Source organism: Strongylocentrotus purpuratus, unplaced genomic scaffold (assembly GCF_000002235.5).
Source record: "Strongylocentrotus purpuratus isolate Spur 01 unplaced genomic scaffold, Spur_5.0 spur5_scaffold_14, whole genome shotgun sequence".
Taxonomy (NCBI): domain Eukaryota; kingdom Metazoa; phylum Echinodermata; class Echinoidea; order Camarodonta; family Strongylocentrotidae; genus Strongylocentrotus; species Strongylocentrotus purpuratus.
Window position 1 is genome coordinate 181,995 of NW_022145599.1, and position 20,869 is coordinate 202,863.

General features: G+C 35.5%; 1 protein-coding gene across 1 annotated transcript in view; it reads right to left on the minus strand.

Annotated features, from left to right (window-relative positions):
• Positions 1 to 449: 449 nt before the first annotated feature.
• LOC586575 (extracellular serine/threonine protein kinase FAM20C) overlaps positions 450 to 20,869 on the minus strand; it is a 30,495-nt gene continuing 10,075 nt past the window's right edge. Inside the window, exons 3-9 of the mRNA XM_030983895.1 lie at positions 19,785 to 19,877; positions 19,258 to 19,370; positions 18,551 to 18,731; positions 16,413 to 16,525; positions 4,598 to 4,679; positions 2,901 to 2,960; positions 450 to 2,328 (exon numbers count right to left, since the gene is read on the minus strand). Of these exons, the coding sequence (XP_030839755.1) occupies positions 2,031 to 2,328; positions 2,901 to 2,960; positions 4,598 to 4,679; positions 16,413 to 16,525; positions 18,551 to 18,731; positions 19,258 to 19,370; positions 19,785 to 19,877 (940 nt within the window). The 3' untranslated portion in view covers positions 450 to 2,030. The remainder of the gene's footprint in view (positions 2,329 to 2,900; positions 2,961 to 4,597; positions 4,680 to 16,412; positions 16,526 to 18,550; positions 18,732 to 19,257; positions 19,371 to 19,784; positions 19,878 to 20,869) is intronic.

Sequence of the window (20,869 nt, forward strand, 5' to 3'; positions counted from 1 at the left end):
GAAGATTCGATTTTATTTTAAAGTGAACGTCTAGTTCTTGACTACAAGTGTGATTAGAATAAAATATAAAGCAATATCTATATACAAATGCAAATATCAATCCTCGGGGCGGGGGGGGGGGGGGGCAAACGAGAAGACAAAAACATGATAGAGAAAAAAAGATAGCGATGGTGAGGACGATATATATATAGAGAGAGAGAGAGGGGGAGAGAGAGGGAGAGAGGGAAAGAGAGAGAGAGAGAGAGAGAGAGGGGGGGGGTAGGGTGGGGAGGGAGGGAGAGTGGGTTGGTTTGCTTACAGACCGTCCGATATGTGTAACCTTGCGATGAGTACACCTGTACTACATCGAATTATGTATAATAAATGTAAATAATGAGATAGCATGCAAAGCTATTAAATCAACATCATATCAAGGATTATCGAAAAGTTGTACCACTCCATCATCGAGCATTATTGATTTGTTTTTTTCTAATCGTAGAAATTTAAGTTATCATCTTATCCCCGTGATCTGAATTATTACCTTTGGTTATTTACAAATATTTATGATCAATTATAAAACAATGAGAAAGAGTATAGTATAATTTTCAAGAGTACATGATCAATAAATATATAATTTACAAAATATACGATTCATCGATAATATACCAACCGTAAACACACGCCATTTAGTCATACAAGAAAAAAATTGTCTTATCCAACTAACAATTGAATAACATGGCACTTGAATCATGTATGTCATAGATCATTCAAATTAAATAGGTATATCAAAGCACTTAACACATAGCATCTCTAAAGCCAGCGAAATAAACTAAGCTAAAACATATCACAGTATATCTAGACAAATATGGCAAATGTCTCCTTGGTACAAACAATAACTACGACGAATACAGATCACATAGGAATAAGTGTTTCATTAAGGTATACGGTAGCGCATTGTTTGCATTAAGCTGATGTTCTAATTAGTTATGTCTCATTAGTCAGGTAAGTATTGCTTGATAATTGGTTCAGTTGGCTAGATAGTTGGCTCTCTATCAATATCCCCTCTGACAAATGTATGAAAACACCAAGTGAAAACACTGATAACATTCCCAACACCTCTTTCAATCACCATTCACATAACACAAATATGGTATCTTCTCGATGGTAGAATGAAAACATAATGTAAATAGCGAGGTCTTCACAGATTAAACAAACAAAGATCTACAAGACAGTCACTGAGAAAGGAATAACTATCACTTTGGTTGATAAGGAGCAGAGATCATTACTGGTCGAATTTTTGGTACCACGATTTTTCAGAAGAAAAAAACAGTATTAGATCCCAAAACTTAAAATATGAAACATATAACACGTACTCGATACCAATAAGAACACTTAGAATTGCACAAAATAAATAATCAAAATTAAAAATGCGTATCACATAACCATTCCATCGTTACTTTATAGATATATGCCATTTAGAAGGAAAGAAATAAACACAAACCGTTTACAAGGGATTGCATTCGCTATTAAAAAGTATTTTTGGAATAATACTCTAAAAATTTCACCTGGTATTTTCAGGTAAGGCAAAACACACACATATAAATATAACGTTACAGAGTCATGCCATGAAACTTTAACATCGATTAACCGCCTTAAAAGAGAAAATAAAACCATTGTACGTGCAAAAGAATTACAGAGTTGTTCCTACTTTTTAGGTTACCCGGTTAAGTGTGGATGATGCTTAGAGTAATGAAATAAAGCATTAAATATCATAATTTTCTACAAAATTCTACGAAGAGTTGTAAATTGTCATGAGATTTGACGACTGACTGAAGTCGAACAACGGAGTTCTCATCAAATACCATGTGAAAAATATGAAATAGTGATGTAACGTGTAATCACTTTAATATGAGATGGTCTCACAAGTTGACACAAGTCTTCATCTATAAAACGGAATGCTTAGGATTTCTCTTCAACTTCCTTGAAAAGCCATACTGTGAATAAGTCAAATCAATGAAAGAGAAAACATATTGAATTCTCCTTTATCGTTCTTAAAAATCAAAGTCATCATCGTCAAGATCCGAACCGTACGGTTGCATCGCTTCTTTTTCCTTATAATCCTCTATCCGCGGTTCCGGTTTGAAGACTTCTTCTTCGGATCCAATTCTTGTGACACATCTTGTGAGCTGTTCAAGAATTATAGAAAGACGTCGGTCTAGCGCTTCTAGATGTTCCTCGATAATTACAGGCGCTAATCTATCGGTTGCTAGCGAATCTCGCATAACATCGCTTAAACGGTACCTATCCGAAGCAAGAAGCTTTACACGTTCATGCGTCGACTGCCGTAATCTAATCCATATAAAAACAACAAGAAGTACATACATATCATAAAACAGTAAATCACAGTGCAATATCCGTATATGTTAAGTAATACAATTGAAAGAGAATCTGCTTTAGTACTTGAATTAGATGGCATTTTTCTTCGATGACTGATGGCGACAATAGACCATTAATGCATACGTCTTTGTGAAGTTCCCTATACAAATATTTCATTCACCTGTAATGGATAATTGTATTTCGATGGTCAGAATTCAAGATACATACATTACATGTTATAAGTTAGGGCAAGCGATCATGTTTTTCGTACCTGTCAACAAGTAATGTATGCAGTTCGCATTCTGACTATTGAAACAAAGATGAATGAAATAATTCGTATCAAGACACTTCACAAAGGCGTATGAATTAGATTTGGTAACATTACCAAAATGATATATTTGCTTCAGTTCCCTCAAGGAGAAAGTTTTTTTATAAAATACTTTGAGAGTTCTCACAATGTAATTTATTACATTATTTTCCATATTGTACAGCATACATGATGACATAATACACGATGACATAATACACGATGACATAATACATACCTACAACACTGAATAAGTGGTGCCAATATACTCAGTTCATCATGATGGTGCTTCCCGAACCTGTAATCACACATGAAAGAGTTATATATATATATATATATATATATATATATATATGAATATCAAGGTAGTATTTGATTGGGTTTTCATAAACTTAATGCTTTCGTACTTTGAACTTCTCCCCAGTATATAGGAACATCATCTGAAGCTAAACGCTACAATGAAAAAAAAAAGCAATCTTATCATGAAGAGTTTTCCTTCCTTCCGGCTATGCAGTGTATTCAAGTGTTCTTGTAGAATGCCGCCACAGCAGTCTTAAGATTTCGATTAGGTCTCATCCAAATTCCAAAGGAAGGTCATTGGAATTGAAAAAAGTGCTCTTTTTACGATAGCATGGCAATAATACAGTAATCGGTACAAGTAGTATCAGGACTACATAAAATAGATCTATATTAATGCTATTAAAACATTAACAACGACCGAAAAGGGAAGATTATTGACTATAAATTGTTTTAATACATTTAATAGATTTTTATAAATCTTTAAATCACTTAATTTTACAAGATACTTCGGTGTAGGAAAGGTATTTCAAGAAAATTATGTTGACGAATGAATAAGAAGTGTGTTTAAAAAACATAGAATTTGCATTTCAGAAGCTTCTATTCAAGTGTACTTTGCAAAAATAAAGAAAGCACACTTGAAGATTATGTTAAGCCTGCTAATAAAGCGATTTAAAAAACTACATTACAGGTTTAAAGCGATTTCTTTGTTGATTTACTATTTTGTACATGCTATATTTGTAAATCATCTTCTTGCAGAATAACGTTACAAATGTCGGAGGTTTCTCCAACATTGACTATTCAATAAATACATTAGTGAAAAAAATGAAATTAATCCAACTCATCATGACAATAAAAACAACTTCTTAAAAGCAATTACTGAAATAAAGGAAACAAAGTTTATCTAAATGTTGGAAATAAATATTTACATCCTCTCCATTTCTTGCAAAAAACCTATATTCTAGCTAATTATATTTATAGATACATTTATCTTGCAATCCATCAACTAAAATGAAGTTATCCTCAGTTGACAGGATGATAAACCGCTTTTCGTACTTCCAAAACAATACGGACGATACCAGATATTCGAGTTTATGAAATTCGAATTTTATTCTTTTTAAGTATTACTTATTCACTGTACTTGTAATCAACAATTTACAACCTAGTTCATTTCTTATCTTTCCCATCTTTTTGTTAATATTTGTAATTGCTTTTGTTCAAGTTCAAGTTGATATTTATTTAACTCATTTATGATACACACATTTTTGGAATGAATAGAGCGGATCATGAAATAATAACGCATGAATGAGGAGACAGCTCATGAAAGCAAAAGCCTTATTGGTGCTGCCACCCAAAACATGAACGTTGCAGTACATTTATTACATTATTCTTCTTCTATTCTTCTGTATGTTTTACTCATGCAAACAAAACAAATTTATTATAAATAAACTGAATGGATAGTAACTTAGCAACTCAATAAATAATATGATCATAACGCGCCTGCTCTGAACTTGACATTTTCAAAGAAACTGAACAATACTTGGGACTACAATGGCATTGTTAATTATGACTTCATCAATAGGCTATTTGTATTGTGAGTTTCTATTGCAATTCCACAATAGCATATGTTGTACTTACGCTCTACCATGGTCGAGATGAATAGGGAAGGTAAAGTTTCCGAAGGCTTCAAATGTCTCGTAGTGATGTCTGTCCATATTACCTGCATTAACAAGAAATGATGAACAATTTTGAGCAACTCATTACAAGTAAATCAGATACAATGCGCCAACATTGCCAATCGTGGGACGGGGGACAAAATATAAACGGGTGGGTGGGGGAAGCCTTTTTCTTTAATTCTATAATGAGTGTTGCTTTTCATAGTATGACAATCAATTTTGCAATGGCTTAAAAATGGTCATAACTGGATATGATAAACTTTCCTAGCAGCATAGTTGCAACAAAGTTAACACAAATACAATACGTACATTTCCTGTATGCACATATTTTTTTTAATGTTATCTTCAAAATTATAAATGGTTTCTCGCTCGCTTTAAAAAGGGTATTTCAAACATGTCGTTTGAACACACACAAAAGCAATTTGGACGCAATTTTGTCGTAATGAAATGTCGAACACATGACGTAGTTAGCTAATCAGGAAAATCGAAGCAGCGACGACTGGAGAATGCGAGATATCTGAACGGTGATTTAAAAAAATTGTGTCATGCGAAATGCATGGTTTCCGATGATCAAATCAATTTTTAATTGAAATGTTGGCTGTTATTTCAAGTGTTGACTTAGGTACATCTTCCAATGAGCTAATTCTTATACCAGGTGCCTATCTATCTGTCATAAGAGGTGAACACAATAATAAACTTGTTTACAGTTACGTTTAAAATCGATAGTGTATCGTCTACTGATAATGCTGCTTGCGTGACCACAAAGCAAGTTCACGTCAACAAGCTCTACCAGTAATTAAAAAAATCGTCTAAAAATAGCAAGCTTATAAGTGGAAGAATTGTGCAAAGCGATCCAATACATCATACAGATGCAGGGAGATTTGTAAACAACTCCTTCTCTCTATATTTCTCCCTTGATTTACCAAACACTTGTTTCTAGCGAAATTTTGCTCTTCAATTCTAAATTGAAGGGCATTCATTTCCCCGTCTTTCTGCTGTCCGCATCGCTGCTAATATTAATAACCAGTCCTTTTTAGCATTAATTCAACAAATCATTCAATGATATAAAAGATATTAATATGTTCTTTAAATGACAGTTTTGTTTCGTCTACTTTGGTATGATGCAGCAGTAGTGTAGTCTAAGCACGAGTCGTGCAAATGGACCTCTTCTGACGAAATGTGTATGGCAAATAATCAAGAAGAACAATCAGAATGTAGATATCTATTTTATAAACTAAACGTTTATATACGAAGAAGAAGGATATTCACGTTTATTCCTTTCATTAAAGCAGAAGAGCGCATGTTAGATCTCCACCTTAAAGTATTAATTTATCGATTTTCTCACATCCCACCGAATCGCTACTTCAATAGTTCATAGTAGCAAAACAATATGATTTTCAGTGGCGGATCTAGGGGGGGGGGCATAGGGGCACGTGCCCCCCTCTAAGAAATCCTGGATCCGCGCCTGATTTTGTTTAGTACTTATAATTCTAAAAGGAATTTGAAATACTGCTCTTGTCAGTACGGAGCCCCTAAGGTGACACAAATGACGTCAATTTTGTTTCAATTTTTAAATCTCGTTCCCCCGCGATTGTACATTTTCGACATTTTGAAATTCTATTCTTCCATGCACCAACGCAAGTCGAACTCACCTCTCCTTCTATGAACTTTTATTCGGTTTTAATTGCTTTTAACTCCGGCACAATGATAAGCCCCGTATCTACTTTCAACTGCATCATTAACAATGGATGGATATATTCTGGTGTATAAACTTCAAACTACCACAAGCTCACACGTTTCATAACACGTGTGCACTATAACCATTTTAAAAATACAGAATTGTATCAAAATCAATTCATATAATATAGATTAAAAATATCAGAGTGGAAAGGAGACGGAGAAAAAGAGGGAGAGACACAGACAGACAGACAGATAAAGAGCAAGAGAGAGAGAGAGAGAGAGAGAAAGAGAGAGGGGGTATAATTGTCCCATTCTCTTTGTAATTAGAGTTAACCATCTTAGGGTCATTTGCCAAACAAACTTATTTCAGTCGGTCCATTTCCAGTCTACTTGTTACGCGTTGCGTAATATACATTCCTTTATAAACACTCATTATTAAAATACGTGCATTTGTCATGCACAATACATTTAATTTCGTGTTCTAATAGTTTCTGTATAATTACTAAAGATAGATTACGTCCTCTGAATGATCCTTTGCATTCGGTGTGCTAGACTGGAAAGTAATAAAGTCTGACTTTACAGTCTGGTCGGTTTTAAGGCAAGAACGTGCCGGAATGCTGCATGCTAAATCTTCACCCTAGAATAGAAAAATTCGACATGCTGGAATTATAATCAAAACCACGTTCGAGCTTTAGAGCTCTGATTTAACAATCTAGTGGTGATAATACATAACTGAAATCTATTATACATTGAGAGAATCTATTTATACATAGCCACAGACATCCTGTTTGAAAAAAAGGAGAAGGTACTTACAAAATATTTTTCAAAAACAATGATGGAGGGAAGGAGGAAGATGGACACAAAAAGTAGAACTTTAAAAGAGAGGGAGAAAAGACGAGCAAGTAAAAGAGAGATAGAGAGAGAGAGAGAGAGAGAAGACAGAGACAGAGAGAGACAGAGAGAGAGAGAAAGAGAGAAGAGAGAGAGAGAGAGAGAGAGAGAAGAGAGAGAAAGAGAGAGAGAGAGAGAGAGAGAAAGACAGAGACAGAGAGTGCATGGAGGGAAATAAATAACATGAAGAGGGAGAGGAGATAATAAACATTCTCTCAATTAGTCAACTAAAACAAATTAAATACAGAATTAAAGAATGATAAAAGGAGTATGTGTATGTAGCTTGTACAGGGTCAATACACTAAGAAGTGTTTTCTCTTGAGACATACCAAACAGACACGACAATCTCCTTGAACAGTTTCCCGCCTTGAGGGAGCCCTTCAAAAGCTCTTTATTCATAAAGAAAGTAAATAATTTACGCAATGAGGCGTCAAATGCATAGTTTCAACAAATCTGAGTCCATAGCCATTTTCAGATACAAACCAAAATCAGCAAAAGACAAAAAATGTGTCAGTGACAGTTCCTACACGGTCACTTGTGGCGGCAGCACACACAATTATATTATGATTAAACAAAACGCCTCGTGCGGGAATGTTAGGACTAGATCAAATTAATAAAAGATCAAAATAATGATGAACGAATTAACTCGCAAGTCATTATCGGTCATAGCTGGTAAGACGCATCAATAACATCCTCACTTGTTATGTACAGCTCTTTCACGTCTAAAGGTTAGCGACCTGTCTTGAAATAGTAATTGATAATTAGTCACTACTCAGTAATCCCATGAATGGCCTCAAGAAACATGTGTTATCACATTTGCAAATAACTGTATTAAAGACATGTCTGTTAAAAAGTGACGAGTCGCTGAATGACACATTCGAATTGTATGTGTTGAAAATATCCGTCAACAGCTTTCAATGTTGGCTAGACATGTACTAAGAGGGGAAAGCAAATAGACAAGATGGTTAGAATAACCCCATCAAAACATTTTCAGATACATGATTTCCCTTTGCTTTTCTTCAAATTTCGGCAAACTTTTATGCACCGATCATTCCTATCGGCTATGCCAGTCATTTTCAATAGTTCTTTTAGTAGAAATTCCTTCGGATTTCAGCAAAGGGATACTCTGCCTAGGGCAATCCACTTTAACAGGGAACCAGATACGATGAACGATGCTACATGCCTTACCAAGTGGTTAGCACTCTATACAATTAAGTCAAACATGAACAAGATTACGTTACAAGAAAATGATTCATACTATCTTTTTTGTTCGCTTGATTACAACAAAATATGACATAAGATTTATTGGAAACATCGCAGTCATATTCATTCATAGCATAACAATAGCACACTCTTCGATATTAATCTTTACAGAACCCATGTTTGTAAAGGAGTGCAGGGCTAGAAAAGTAAATGTCACTGCAGATCGCTAAATTTGAAAGAAAATAGGGAGAACAGAGGGTCAAATAGAGAAAATATTAGTGTATGCAGTGGATGAATTACTCTTTATATAAAGCGCTATGATTAGAATGTATGCAGTATAACTTGACAGGGATCATGGTAGACGGGGTTTTCCCTGGATCTTGTGAAAACAATCATATTAAGGGGCTACAGCTTACTGTCTTTTGACATAGTGATATTATCAGTTTGATCCTTGATGATGGCATAAAGTCTCGGTAAACCTACAGGCATCTGTATCTAACAAGATATGATCAACATCGGTCGGCTCTATAGAGTATTATTTCATAAGAGAAGGATATACAAGTAACATGTAGACATCTTTAATCTCGAAATGTATCATGTTCTTTATGTACGAGAAGAAAAACAACTAGACGTTGGTTCACTGAACCCACGTCTTGAACATAATATACAGAGACATGGGAAATAAAGAGCTAGGAGAAAGAGAAAGAGAGAGAGAGAGAGAGAGAGTGAGAGAGAGATAGAGAAAGAGAGAGAGAGAGAGAGAGATAGAGAAAGAGAGAGAAAAAGAGGGAGAAAGAGGGAGATAAGGGCTTGGAGTGAGAGAGCGGGAGAGATATGGGTAAGAACTGGAAATAACTCCCAGGGGCTTACATTTCTACAGAAATTGAATCACAATGTAGAGATGATGAAAAAAACAGATGAGGGATTACATTTTGTGAAAGCTAACGACTTAGATATTGCATGATAGGGATTAAGGCTTCTTCAAGCAATATTATATTTAAAAGACTAAAGTAAATCCTTTGCCCCATCCGCAAACAAAGCAACATAAGAATATTCCGATTAACATTTAGTTCCTAAAGAAACGAGCAATATATCATCGTCTTAATCTTTCGTTCGTAATGAACTTTCGGTTGATTGAAAGTGAATTATTGACGCTATAAATGTTCTTATACTACGAAAAAGTCATCATCTATATATCTTTACGGAATATAAGGGACTGAAGACAAAATGACCGAATTAATCTTCTTATTAATTTGAGCATTACTTAAATCAATATAACAGGAACTTCTCTTCGAAGGTAAATGAATGCAATCAATATGAAGAATAACGTTAACATTAGGGGCATTCACACCTACAGAAAAAAAGTGAGGTTTAAAAATCGATTTTTGCATCGCGATCTAATTCGCAGTAAGTCTTGCGATTTTTAAGAATGATTGCGATAGTTTGCCGGGCGCTGTGTGTGTGAATGCACTGAATGGTATTGAGAATCAAAAATCGATTCATTATTTTAATCCCAGGTTTCCAAGCGCGCATACACTGTACATAGTCGAGATCCACGCATGCGCAGTTAGGACGTTCTTGACGTGGAGCGAGAATTCTTTGTGTGTGTGTGTGTGTGTGTGTGTGTGAATGTCGCCAAAACAGGTCGATCTTTGCATCGCGATCCAAATCGCACTAATTGTTATGTGTGAACGGGCCGATTGTCGGGAAGGTATGTTGCAGGAAACGAATATTCATTCGTGCAACTGACTTGCGGTGTGGTCACCTCAACGTTGATTGAGCCCTTTTCAAACACCGGCGAACTTCTTTTTTTCTAATTAAGAGCATTGTCTGGTACATGTATACTCATCAGGGTAGAATGTTATTATTATCACCATTTAGCATTCTATTCATGGAGAAAAGTAATGATTCATTGAGATTATTTCAGTGTTGTTCGAAAATCAAATAGAATCTGATGAAATGATTTCAAGAGCTTAAAAAGACAGGAACTGTAATAATGGTTTATTCGTAACAATGGTCGCAAAAAGCAATTATAATAATCTCATGAAAAGATCTCCGTCTCAAGTCATGAAAGGAAATATGATGACTTTTTCTTTAGGACAAAGTAACAAACAAAAGATGAGTGTAGCTTGATTACACTGTGTCGGGTGCGGCGGCAATGTTGTGCGTCAGACAAGGTCTTATTTAGAGGATGACAAGATGTATTTGGTATTTATTAGAAACCTTCATGCATATGGTGCATGAATGTTTAGTTTTACAATACATAGGTATACACATTATTACAAATATGGAAATAAAACCATTTGAAAGATACAAGGAAAAAATATATATACACTGTAATTGTACAAGTACATTACTTTAAATTAGATTAGGCCTACATGTTTAGAAAATGAAAAACGGTAATGCATACAAAATCTTTTATCTTCATAATTTGCCAGCTTGTATAATAATAATGGATATCGATATGAGTAAATTTGAAAGCAATACTTATAACCGCATGAATTACGAAGTAACTTATTTTGGGGCACAGTTCTAAAGGTCAGAAACGTATCTTCTGATTGTTCTTTTATAGCAACAATATGAACATTAAAAACAAGTAAGACAGCTCTATTAAACGATTCTGTGACATTTCAAGTTACAAGGCATTGACGTTTAGATTATCAATATAAAATATTTAAAAAGTATTGAAAGGAGATGTAATATAAAGAATAATGGTATTACTAATCGTGATTTTTCATCGTAGAAAGCTAAACGGCCGAAGCTTATACTTTGGCAAAAAGTGGCGAAAGAAGAGTCTTGTGGAAGGAGTTAAGTACAGGGCAGAAAATTCGCCTGGGTGGCAGACGGGGGTTAGCTCGAATTTCAGGTAGAAAATGAAACATTAAGCACAAGGGCGTTAGCACTAAATCGCCTCAAACTTTTATGAAACTGACTTATTTCCGAGTAAAAAATTGTGGCCGTGTTCTACTATAACATTTATATTAGTCTTTTAAGTTTTAAATCAATTTTCGGGACGGAAAGCAGTTTAAATATAAAACAAATCTTTAACTGCGAATAATTCGAAAAGTAGTTTTCGCGTCGCTCGCGCGCTAACGCCCTTCTGCCTCCCGGCCGCGTTATTTTCTTCTGAGGCACAGATTGTTTTTTTTTTAAAAAGAGGTCTTGATTTAACCCTAACCCTAACCCTAAACATTCCCATAGGCTCAACACGCACCTAACCCCAATCTGTGCCGCAGAAAAAAAAACGCCTCCCGGCCGACGAAATCAGAGCATTCAAACAGAAGGTCAAGGAATAAACCGCTATAGCCCTTAAATTACCTACGACAGAGAAGGTTATACAGTCGGAATTGTATTCATCCACAAGGACTAAAGCCAATCAGTAACTTTATGTCATATTTTTATCTTTCAGAATCCTTACACAAATTAAATTGTTCAAGAGACATTTCGGAAGTAGACCAGGATTATGCACCAAATCAGCTTTGACAGATCTTTACAAGAAGTTAAGAGTAGCCAAACCGCACTGGTTTATTGGTTAAGAATAAGAGAAGGCAAACCGCACTAGTATCAAATCTCTGATGGGATCGAGTGGAAAAATACAACTCATTTCTGATGATTTGTTTCGGAACTTTAGCAAGACAGTTTGGAACGTTGCCAGGGTTCCAAGTTTTCCTTTCCTATTTCTCGGTCATTGACGAGGTATCACGTACTCTAATAGTCCCAGGTGTAATGATTCACAGGGGTCATCTCTACAAACGATTAAAAATCGTCTTTAAACTCTTTATATCATTATGCCAAATATACAACGAGGTACTACGCCATTACCGGCTTCTTTCATTAAGAGTTGCGTACTAAGATGCAACTGAAAATTTAATAATAAATACAACTTTATTTTCGACGAATCCGGATCGGGTATACTTCTAGTTCAAAGGCTTGATGGCAGAGAATTAAGGACATAGAATGTTGTGTTTGAACGAAACCTTGTAAACATGAGGATCCAAAATCATTCAGTAAAGTAACAAACACAACATCTCAATCCCGCCTAACTCCGTTCCTCTAGTCCGATTCTAATCTCTGCCCAACCTCCTTGGTACATCTGCCATAACCCTGCCACACCCCTATTACACCCCATTGTGCCCCTATAACACACCAATATTACACCCCTAGTCATTCATTTATTTCTGATATTTATACAGGGTGGCACATTGACATATCATCAATTTGGTGGTCTTTCATGAGGCCCTGTTTGGTCAGAATATAACAAATAACAGCAGCAAAAGCAAAAATAGATAAATACACAAGCATATAAACAAGTAAAATACATATATTGGTATCCTCATGAAATAACTGATCATTCAAGAATTATAATTGATCATTTACAAGAAATATGTGAATGGAATTTTCAATTAAATAGAACGTACCTTAGAAAATGGAAAAAATGGATGATAACCAATTACATCTCTATTACACCCCCATCATACTCCATACCACACACCAATTACAACCATAACACATTCTTATTCGCTCAGCTATTCCCACGTTTTCATTGTAAAAACAAACCATTGAGTTGGCTGCTTTGAGTATAATTTACTACTGAGTCATGATCTTGATGTCAAGATTATGTTTCGTTTATTAAGTGACGGGGTTCTGCAGATGTAGAATAAGATTTGCTACAAACATGGTAAAATTATTTGTTGCTTTACCCTTGATTCAAACCTCTTCAATAGTGTATACACATACACGTACTGTTATGTGACCGTGATAACTAGGCCAGGTCGGTGATTCTGATGGATACATCAGCCATTATAACGCAATTGTTTTGTCTTGCAGTTTCCAATAATCAGATCGGGTCAACAATTTTCGCGATCACACCTTAGTAAAATAAGAATGCAACCCTGCCAATTATGAAAACATTTCCACTTGTTTACACGTTTGGAAGTTAAAGGAGTGTATACTGTAGCAATGGTTTTAATCAACAGGCATGAATATCATCTTCACTGGCAACTACCAAATGACACAAAATGATGTACAGAAGAATAAAACTTTACCAATACTATCGATTGATTGATTGTGCACAAATTTAAAGATTTTATTATAATTTCCCTCGAGTCCTCTTTTCTCTGATAGGTGGAGAGGGTGGTGGTGATATTTTGTTGGATTAATACCAAGTGAAGAGTGTTTCCGAATCAAAGGTGATCATCGTAATTTTTTTTGAAGCATTGCCAAAACAACTCGTAACCAGTATTCTTTTGATAGTACACTTGATAGTAGATCCATGTCCCAAAGCACGAGAGGCAAGGACAATATCTCACAAGGGGCTTTCATTTTCTAAGAAGCAAGCCAAAGTTTTTTTTTTTTTTGGCTGTTGTTGCTGTTGTTGTGATTGTTATTGTTATAAAAAAGGTAATTATTTCACTGACACACATTCCCTACACGTTCTGATCTTCATCATCTCAATTACAATCAGTTTCAAAGGGAAATCGTTGAGCCTTGGTATATACATCTACTACTTGTTATCATTTCATACTGCCACATTTTCTCCCCTCTCTCTCTCTACTAAATTTCTACCTAAAGCATGGGTTTCATCGAAGAGAAATTCCTCGTATTTCATTCTGATACTCTATGTCTGGCAATGACATGAATGTGACATGTAGCGTACCTGACTATGTTTGTGTAAACCGGACATGAACTCACACGATGTATATTGGATATCATACCACTCTCACCCTCTCATCGTCTCCTACTCAATATCAATACAGAAGAACGATTCAATTCCAAAACAACTTGGAATCGAATTATATGATGTAGGAGCATCTTAACCTCTATATGATATCACTAAATTTGCCCTCCAGATACACGGGTATTCTACGTCCTACCCACACTGTACACGATTAGAGGCACGCTGTTTAACACTAATGGAACTTTCACACAGTTAAAGTTTGTATGAAATAGTTATCATGAGGCAAACATAAAAACATGTTTAGCGTCTTGCCTTTTTGAAAAATAGGAAGGAGGAGGCCCTTCCCCCTTTTTTTTCTCTTCAAATTGGCCGCTCAAAATGGCTGCTCGGTACATTTCCCCCGACAATCGGGCTTTTTTCCAAGATGGCCGCCGGCATTTTTTTTTAATGGCCTAACATCATCTACTCGCTCGAGTTCAAACTACGCCATGTGAGTGATAACGATGGAAGTTTGATCTTGATGAACTCATTAAGGTGGCTTTCATAGATGTAATTCTTTACAAAGAATCCATTTCTTAATGATTTTGTTTGACTTTGATTAGGCCGAATGAAATCAATACACTTGAGAGTACTTGGGGGGGGGGGGGGTTATAGGCTTTCCTTTCATACATTCCATAATAATAAAATAAAAACCTTGGCACGTATTGCATTCACACGGATTCTATTCAATTTCCAGTGACAGATGCTCTTTCTCCAAGAAACAATTTCAACATTCTATGGTATGTCAATGTAATGCTGCTCTTTCGTTTTATACAGGAAACACACTTCGCGGGGGTCGATTTGGTCAATTTGTTGGGGAATTTCTCAAAGTTTCGTAATCTATCTGAAAAGTTCATGTACCGACCGTATTTACATAGAGCCAAGACAAAATGTCTCACGGAATTACAGGACAGGCGTTGAGCTGAAGTGAGTTTAATAAATGAATTAAGTGAAAATGATTGTAAAATAAAGCATAAAGACGGGTAAGTACTTCCTCAAAGTTTCAAAGAGAAAGCTAGAAAAAGCTCCAGTCCATAACATTACAATGATTTTTGTCTTTGTATAATACTTTTATTTTCCATGCTAGGCCATGTCAATATAACTCAGAGTATGAAAACAAAGATTTGGAGCCGGGTATAATGGAAACACAAACTCGAGTAGAAGATTTCATCTCTCCATCATTCTAGAAAAAAAAAAGTAGTTTAAATAAAAATGGGAAGCTTACTGACAAGAGGAATTGGAGTACATTATGAATACAAACATTATGAGCTACAACCAAAACACAGACAGACATGTCGGATTGTCGTGGGATCTACACCCAGCATCGTATGACCTTTGACCTTTACATGATGACCCAGAAGGATAGAAGAGTTCATCTCCTTTCTCACGTTTGATCCATCTTATCCGTGGGTCATGAAACAATGTTGTGCCCTTGTCATGTTTGCCTATATCTGTCATGTATGGTTGTGAAGTAAGATGATGTATTTGTATATTATCAAATGTTTACATCTCTCTTTATAGAAATACTTCATAAACTAAATTTATATGTCTAATCACTTAGTTTTCCAGACGAATGCAACCTACATGTTATGTATATAAACAAACAACTAGGGAATACGCCTGAAATGCTCCATTCATCACGTTCATTCTCAAAGCAAAGAGCTGTCCGCGTACATGGGCATATATACAGGGGAGGGATTATAAACAACATTATTTATGAACATTTATTTGGGTTATGGTACGGAACTTCAAAATGAAGTCCATCTCGATATTGAGTTGGTTTTAACTCGTAATAGAAGCAGAAAAATGAGGTCGGTGAAAGTTTGAGCAAAATCTGATACAAGATAAGAAAGTTATGAAGTTTTGAAGTTGCATCAATCAAACACATAACCTTCTTATCTTTAATCGGATGAAACTTTCACTGACCTCTTCCTCTCATTCGCTGCTTCTATTAAAACCAACTTAATATCAGGCTGGACTTCAGCTTCAATTGGTTAGTATACAATGTAGAGTTTAGCGGTACATTCAGTCATTTTTCAGCATAAAAGCGATAATGGTACTATTACTTAATCTAAAGTTGTTTGCACATCTTGATAGTTTGTCAAAACAATGAAACTTACCAAATGCACCTGCACGTTTTTTATTGCCAGTAGTTTACATGAACATTTCTAGAAAACCCATGAACAAGAAACGTGTGTAGATTGTCAAAGAAGTGCCACTACCATTACCAATAGGAAAACCATGGGAAGTATGATTGTAAGAAAGTGATTTATTTTCACTAGCTTACCCATTAGGAAATCGAAGATGGACATATCCATTACATCAAGCAGTCTCCTCCCGCTGTTATAGGGATGTTTGTTCATAACAATACGATGGCAATATGTAGGGTCCTGCTCCCAACTGAAATAAAGCATCAAAAAGAAAGAAGAAAAAACAACATCATCAAAACATACCTTTGTGAAAAGTTCATGTTATAGACTGGACCGCTATTTCAATCACGAATGAGATACAATGTTTGAAACAATGATCATGAAATTATTAATTAAGAGTGACAAAGATTTGAAAATGATAATAATACCATTGAGTACTACAGGAATAACTTTTACTAGCTCATTAACAAGCATAAGGTATAGACATGCTTTTAAAGGAGAGATGATCTAAACAAAATAATATGAGAGATACAATATAAGTTATATAGATAGAGCGAGAGAGTTAGAAAGATTGAAAGGGTTGTGAAATAGCATAGGAAATCATGATGAAGTCGAAGAGAGAAGGAAAAGAGAGAGAAAAGGGGCGAAAAACCAAACATTTAAGAAGAGAATAAGAAAAAAAATAAAGCTAAAAAAGTGAATAGATAAAGAAAGTCAAAGATATAGAAAGAAGGAGTGAAGAGAGAGAGGGAAAGTGAAATAGAAAGAGAATGCGAGGGGAGAGAGAGAGAGAGAGGATATGTAAAGCATAAAGCAGGCAACCTTGTTATGGTCGCATGTCTGTAATTTACTGTTTGGGAAATTCCCTTTTGGTATTCCGTCGCTATAATCTCCGGATATCATTTCCCAGATTCCCAATAAATCTGAAAAACGTGCCTAAACTTTAATTTTGCTTTTAAACATGAAGATGGACTATTGGTCTGTGAATGTAACAATTCAACCATGAAATTCTGCCACCTCACAACAAAAACGAGATAAATAATTGCATTTTAGATGAATAAGATATCTCACGAGACATAGGTAATTGACAGTAACATTTCTTATTAGATCATGTTTATTGACGATTTCATTCAAACTAATGAGGCATTCATACTTTAGGATCAAAACAATATTCATCGGCATGCGCCTTGATCCGGGAGCCAAGTGACAATGAATCAAGTAACACTGTACATTTTCTTTCAAAAGAGGGCGCTAATTTAGAAGTTGTTATTACAGCTTTCAGTGATTGCCATCGCACAGGCACCTCCCAGTATGCTTAGCCTGAAATACAAATAGTTTTCATTCTTTGAAGCGCTATATTAGAACAAACCAATATAATCATTTCCAGCGTGTCCACACACAAAACAATTTATCCCGAAACTCTATAACGAAACGTCGTATAAAGAATCATCGTATAAATTTCAGAGTGTCCACACACAAGAAACTTCGTATAAATAATCATCGTATAAATTCCAGGATGTCCACACACAGAAGAAAGTAATCCTGAAACTCTACAGCGAAATGTCGTAAAGGTGCGCAGTTTGCTACTGCGGTCATGAAATGGAAGCGGAAATGAGAGGTCTGGTCTCCTTTCGCTCGAGGTCACGTTAAGCCCCGCCCAGTTAGTTACACTAGTTACACTCCCCCTGTCCACACACAACATTTTCCGTGATTAGGCGTGATTAGGCGTGATTCTTTATTGAGTTCTAGTTCGAAACGATGCCCAAACCTGCGTTTCGTTAGACTAGTTTCGTTATACGACGTATCGTTAGTGAGCGTTCACACACACAATTTCATCGTAAAACTATCGCGAAATGGTATAGCTAATCACGCCTAATCACGCCTAATCACGGAAAATGTTATGTGTGGACAGGGGGTTCATGTCAATCAGCTCTGGACAATACATCCCTAAACGTTTGATATCGTTCTTGGAATATGATACGAAATTGTTATAAGTGTAATAGACATTGAGAAAGGAAACGGAGAAGGTGGAACGCCCCGGTACTAAGCAATGTCATAATAATAATGTCTTCATCACGCATTTCAACTGCTAAAGATGTTCCTTTGCTGAATTTATTCATATAATTAATCATTTCAAATCAAATCAACTAAATTGGATATCTAAAGATCTCTTGTGGCCAAACGAATTATAGAAGGGATATATAAAACAGATCAGAGATTGGAAATATTAGTACCTTGTTTTAAAATTGAAAAGAGAGACTTTGTCTGAACTTACACTGCTGTTCTATGTTTACTGTAAGATCGTCTCCATGGGTGCCGCCATGTTTTTCTAGGAGCTGATTTGAAAGAAGGCAGGAAGGCAGCTACAGAACCCTCGATCATATCAGGTTTACCACATACTGCTGTCTCAGTCTCGCAGTAATAAGAACAGTGACCTACAAAACACACGTTGTTTGCTGTACAGAGGAGAAGATAAATCCAGAAGAAAAAAACAAACAGAGACTTTCAGTAAAAAATAAATACAATGAGGAGGTAAGGAATGAGATGATAAGCATAGAGAATGTTGGACTCTCAAAAGAGGATAGAAATGGTGTATAATAGAATAAAAATATGTAAACACAAATAGAGAGAGAGGGGAAGAGAGAGAGAGAGAGAGTGAATATACAGTGTATAGATCGGGAGATGTAGGATAAATGAAGAGAGTGAGATATAAGAAGAGAGAGACAATTGTAAAGGAAAGTAGAACCATCTACATACCATTATAGAATGATAAGAATGTCTTATAGATTACTATTTAATTCTACAACAGGGAGAGAAAACTATAACAATAATGGGCAAGAATCATTGTATTGTATGGATTCTTTCAATGAATATTCAAATTGCTTAGTCAATGTCACAGCAAAACGAGTAGAAAGAAGAAGAAACGAGATAGCATGGAAAGACAAGATGTTTATTCTAATAAGTATTCCAGTAAATAATTACCTGGTGATCTAAAAAATGTTTTTCTAAATGCTGGATCTGCTAACTCGAATAGATCCTTGGTGATGTTGAACCATCTACCGGCGACAGGGGGCGCTCGTCTAAAATCTAAAATTCTGTAAGAGAGAGTAAGGGAAAAATGATGTATACTTTTTGATAGGTATAATATTATTACCATTTTGGCATATTCCTACAAAATCTATCATTTTAGTTACCGGTACATAGTTTTCATCAAGCTTTAAAACTTATGTTTAAGTCAATCCGATTGATTTTGAAGGCCTAAAATAGATCTAGATCTTACAATCAATTTTCACATGTAATTTCAAAATTATTTAGTGTAAATGCCATACAAACTCATGCTTTGTAGATGTCTTTATTGTTCACGAATACCAATTTTGTAAATATGCTATGTTTTGTTAATGTATTGTTTTTTAAGGGAATAAAAGAAACTAACTGAACTGAAGATCAAAGTCGATTTTAGGCGATGTGCTATGACATTGTGTTTTATCTGAATTATTATTTATACGTACCTATCAAGGTGAAAGGCCGAGATCTCGGCATTGTGACGCTCTATATCAGAGAAATAAAAATGGTCGGGTAATGTCTCGTATTCACGTTGAACTCTGAAAAAGAAAAGAAAGAAATCAATAATATTTGGAAGAGAAATTAAATAACATATCATATGACTTCCTGTTGGTCCAATCAATTCAATGCATCTGTGAATGTTGAGACTTCATGACAGTATAATGTTGGATCAAGGATTCTCTTGACAAAAATGGGGGAGAGGGGTAAGTAAAGACAGGAAAATAATGTACACAAACTTTACCTCGCTTTTGCCCCATGCCCCAAATGGACCCGCTTATATTCACGAGTCTAAAATTGTTCGTGTGGTGTCTCTCTTTCAACCAAGCAAGCCCCGTATTCAATGTTCATGAACTCTAAATTCCACATTGCGCCATCTGTCGGCAATAGTTTGACACGGCTTAAATTTGGTAAAAGGACTCAACGATACTGCGACTGATTGAACTTCACCAGATTCACGGGTTGAAGAAAACTAGGTTTACTTATCATTTGAAAACATAGCCGTATAATTCTGTACAGCCATGATAAGAATATCTGTGTTGATAGATTCTTATTTAAATACCAGAAAGATGTTTACAATAATTGTAATTAAACACAGATGAGAGAAAATAGTTGCGACATTACAAACAAAAAGTGTTTACAGTTTTGTAGGATTAAAATTGAAAAAAACACTGGTGAAAATATATCATTTACTGACATGTACAACAAGAATCGTCATGCTATATTTTGACTGACGTCAAGTTTTATTCTGCTTGAGATGCTAATGATGCAAGGAAATACTATCCCGACTAACTGCAGGATAGCGTCCCATGTAGCGTCGCTCAACAAGAGCTAGACATTGGTACATCACGCGCGCTGACGGGCAAAGTCTGGATATATTTACACATGCAGCATGTTTACAGGATAATAATTGTAGCTATATGAAATTAATCGGGTTAGGTCTGTTGCTGTGGCAATTATGGAACACTTTCAGATGGTTCAGATTTCTTGCTCTCTCTTTCTCTCTCTCTCTCTCTCTCTCTCTCTCCCGTAT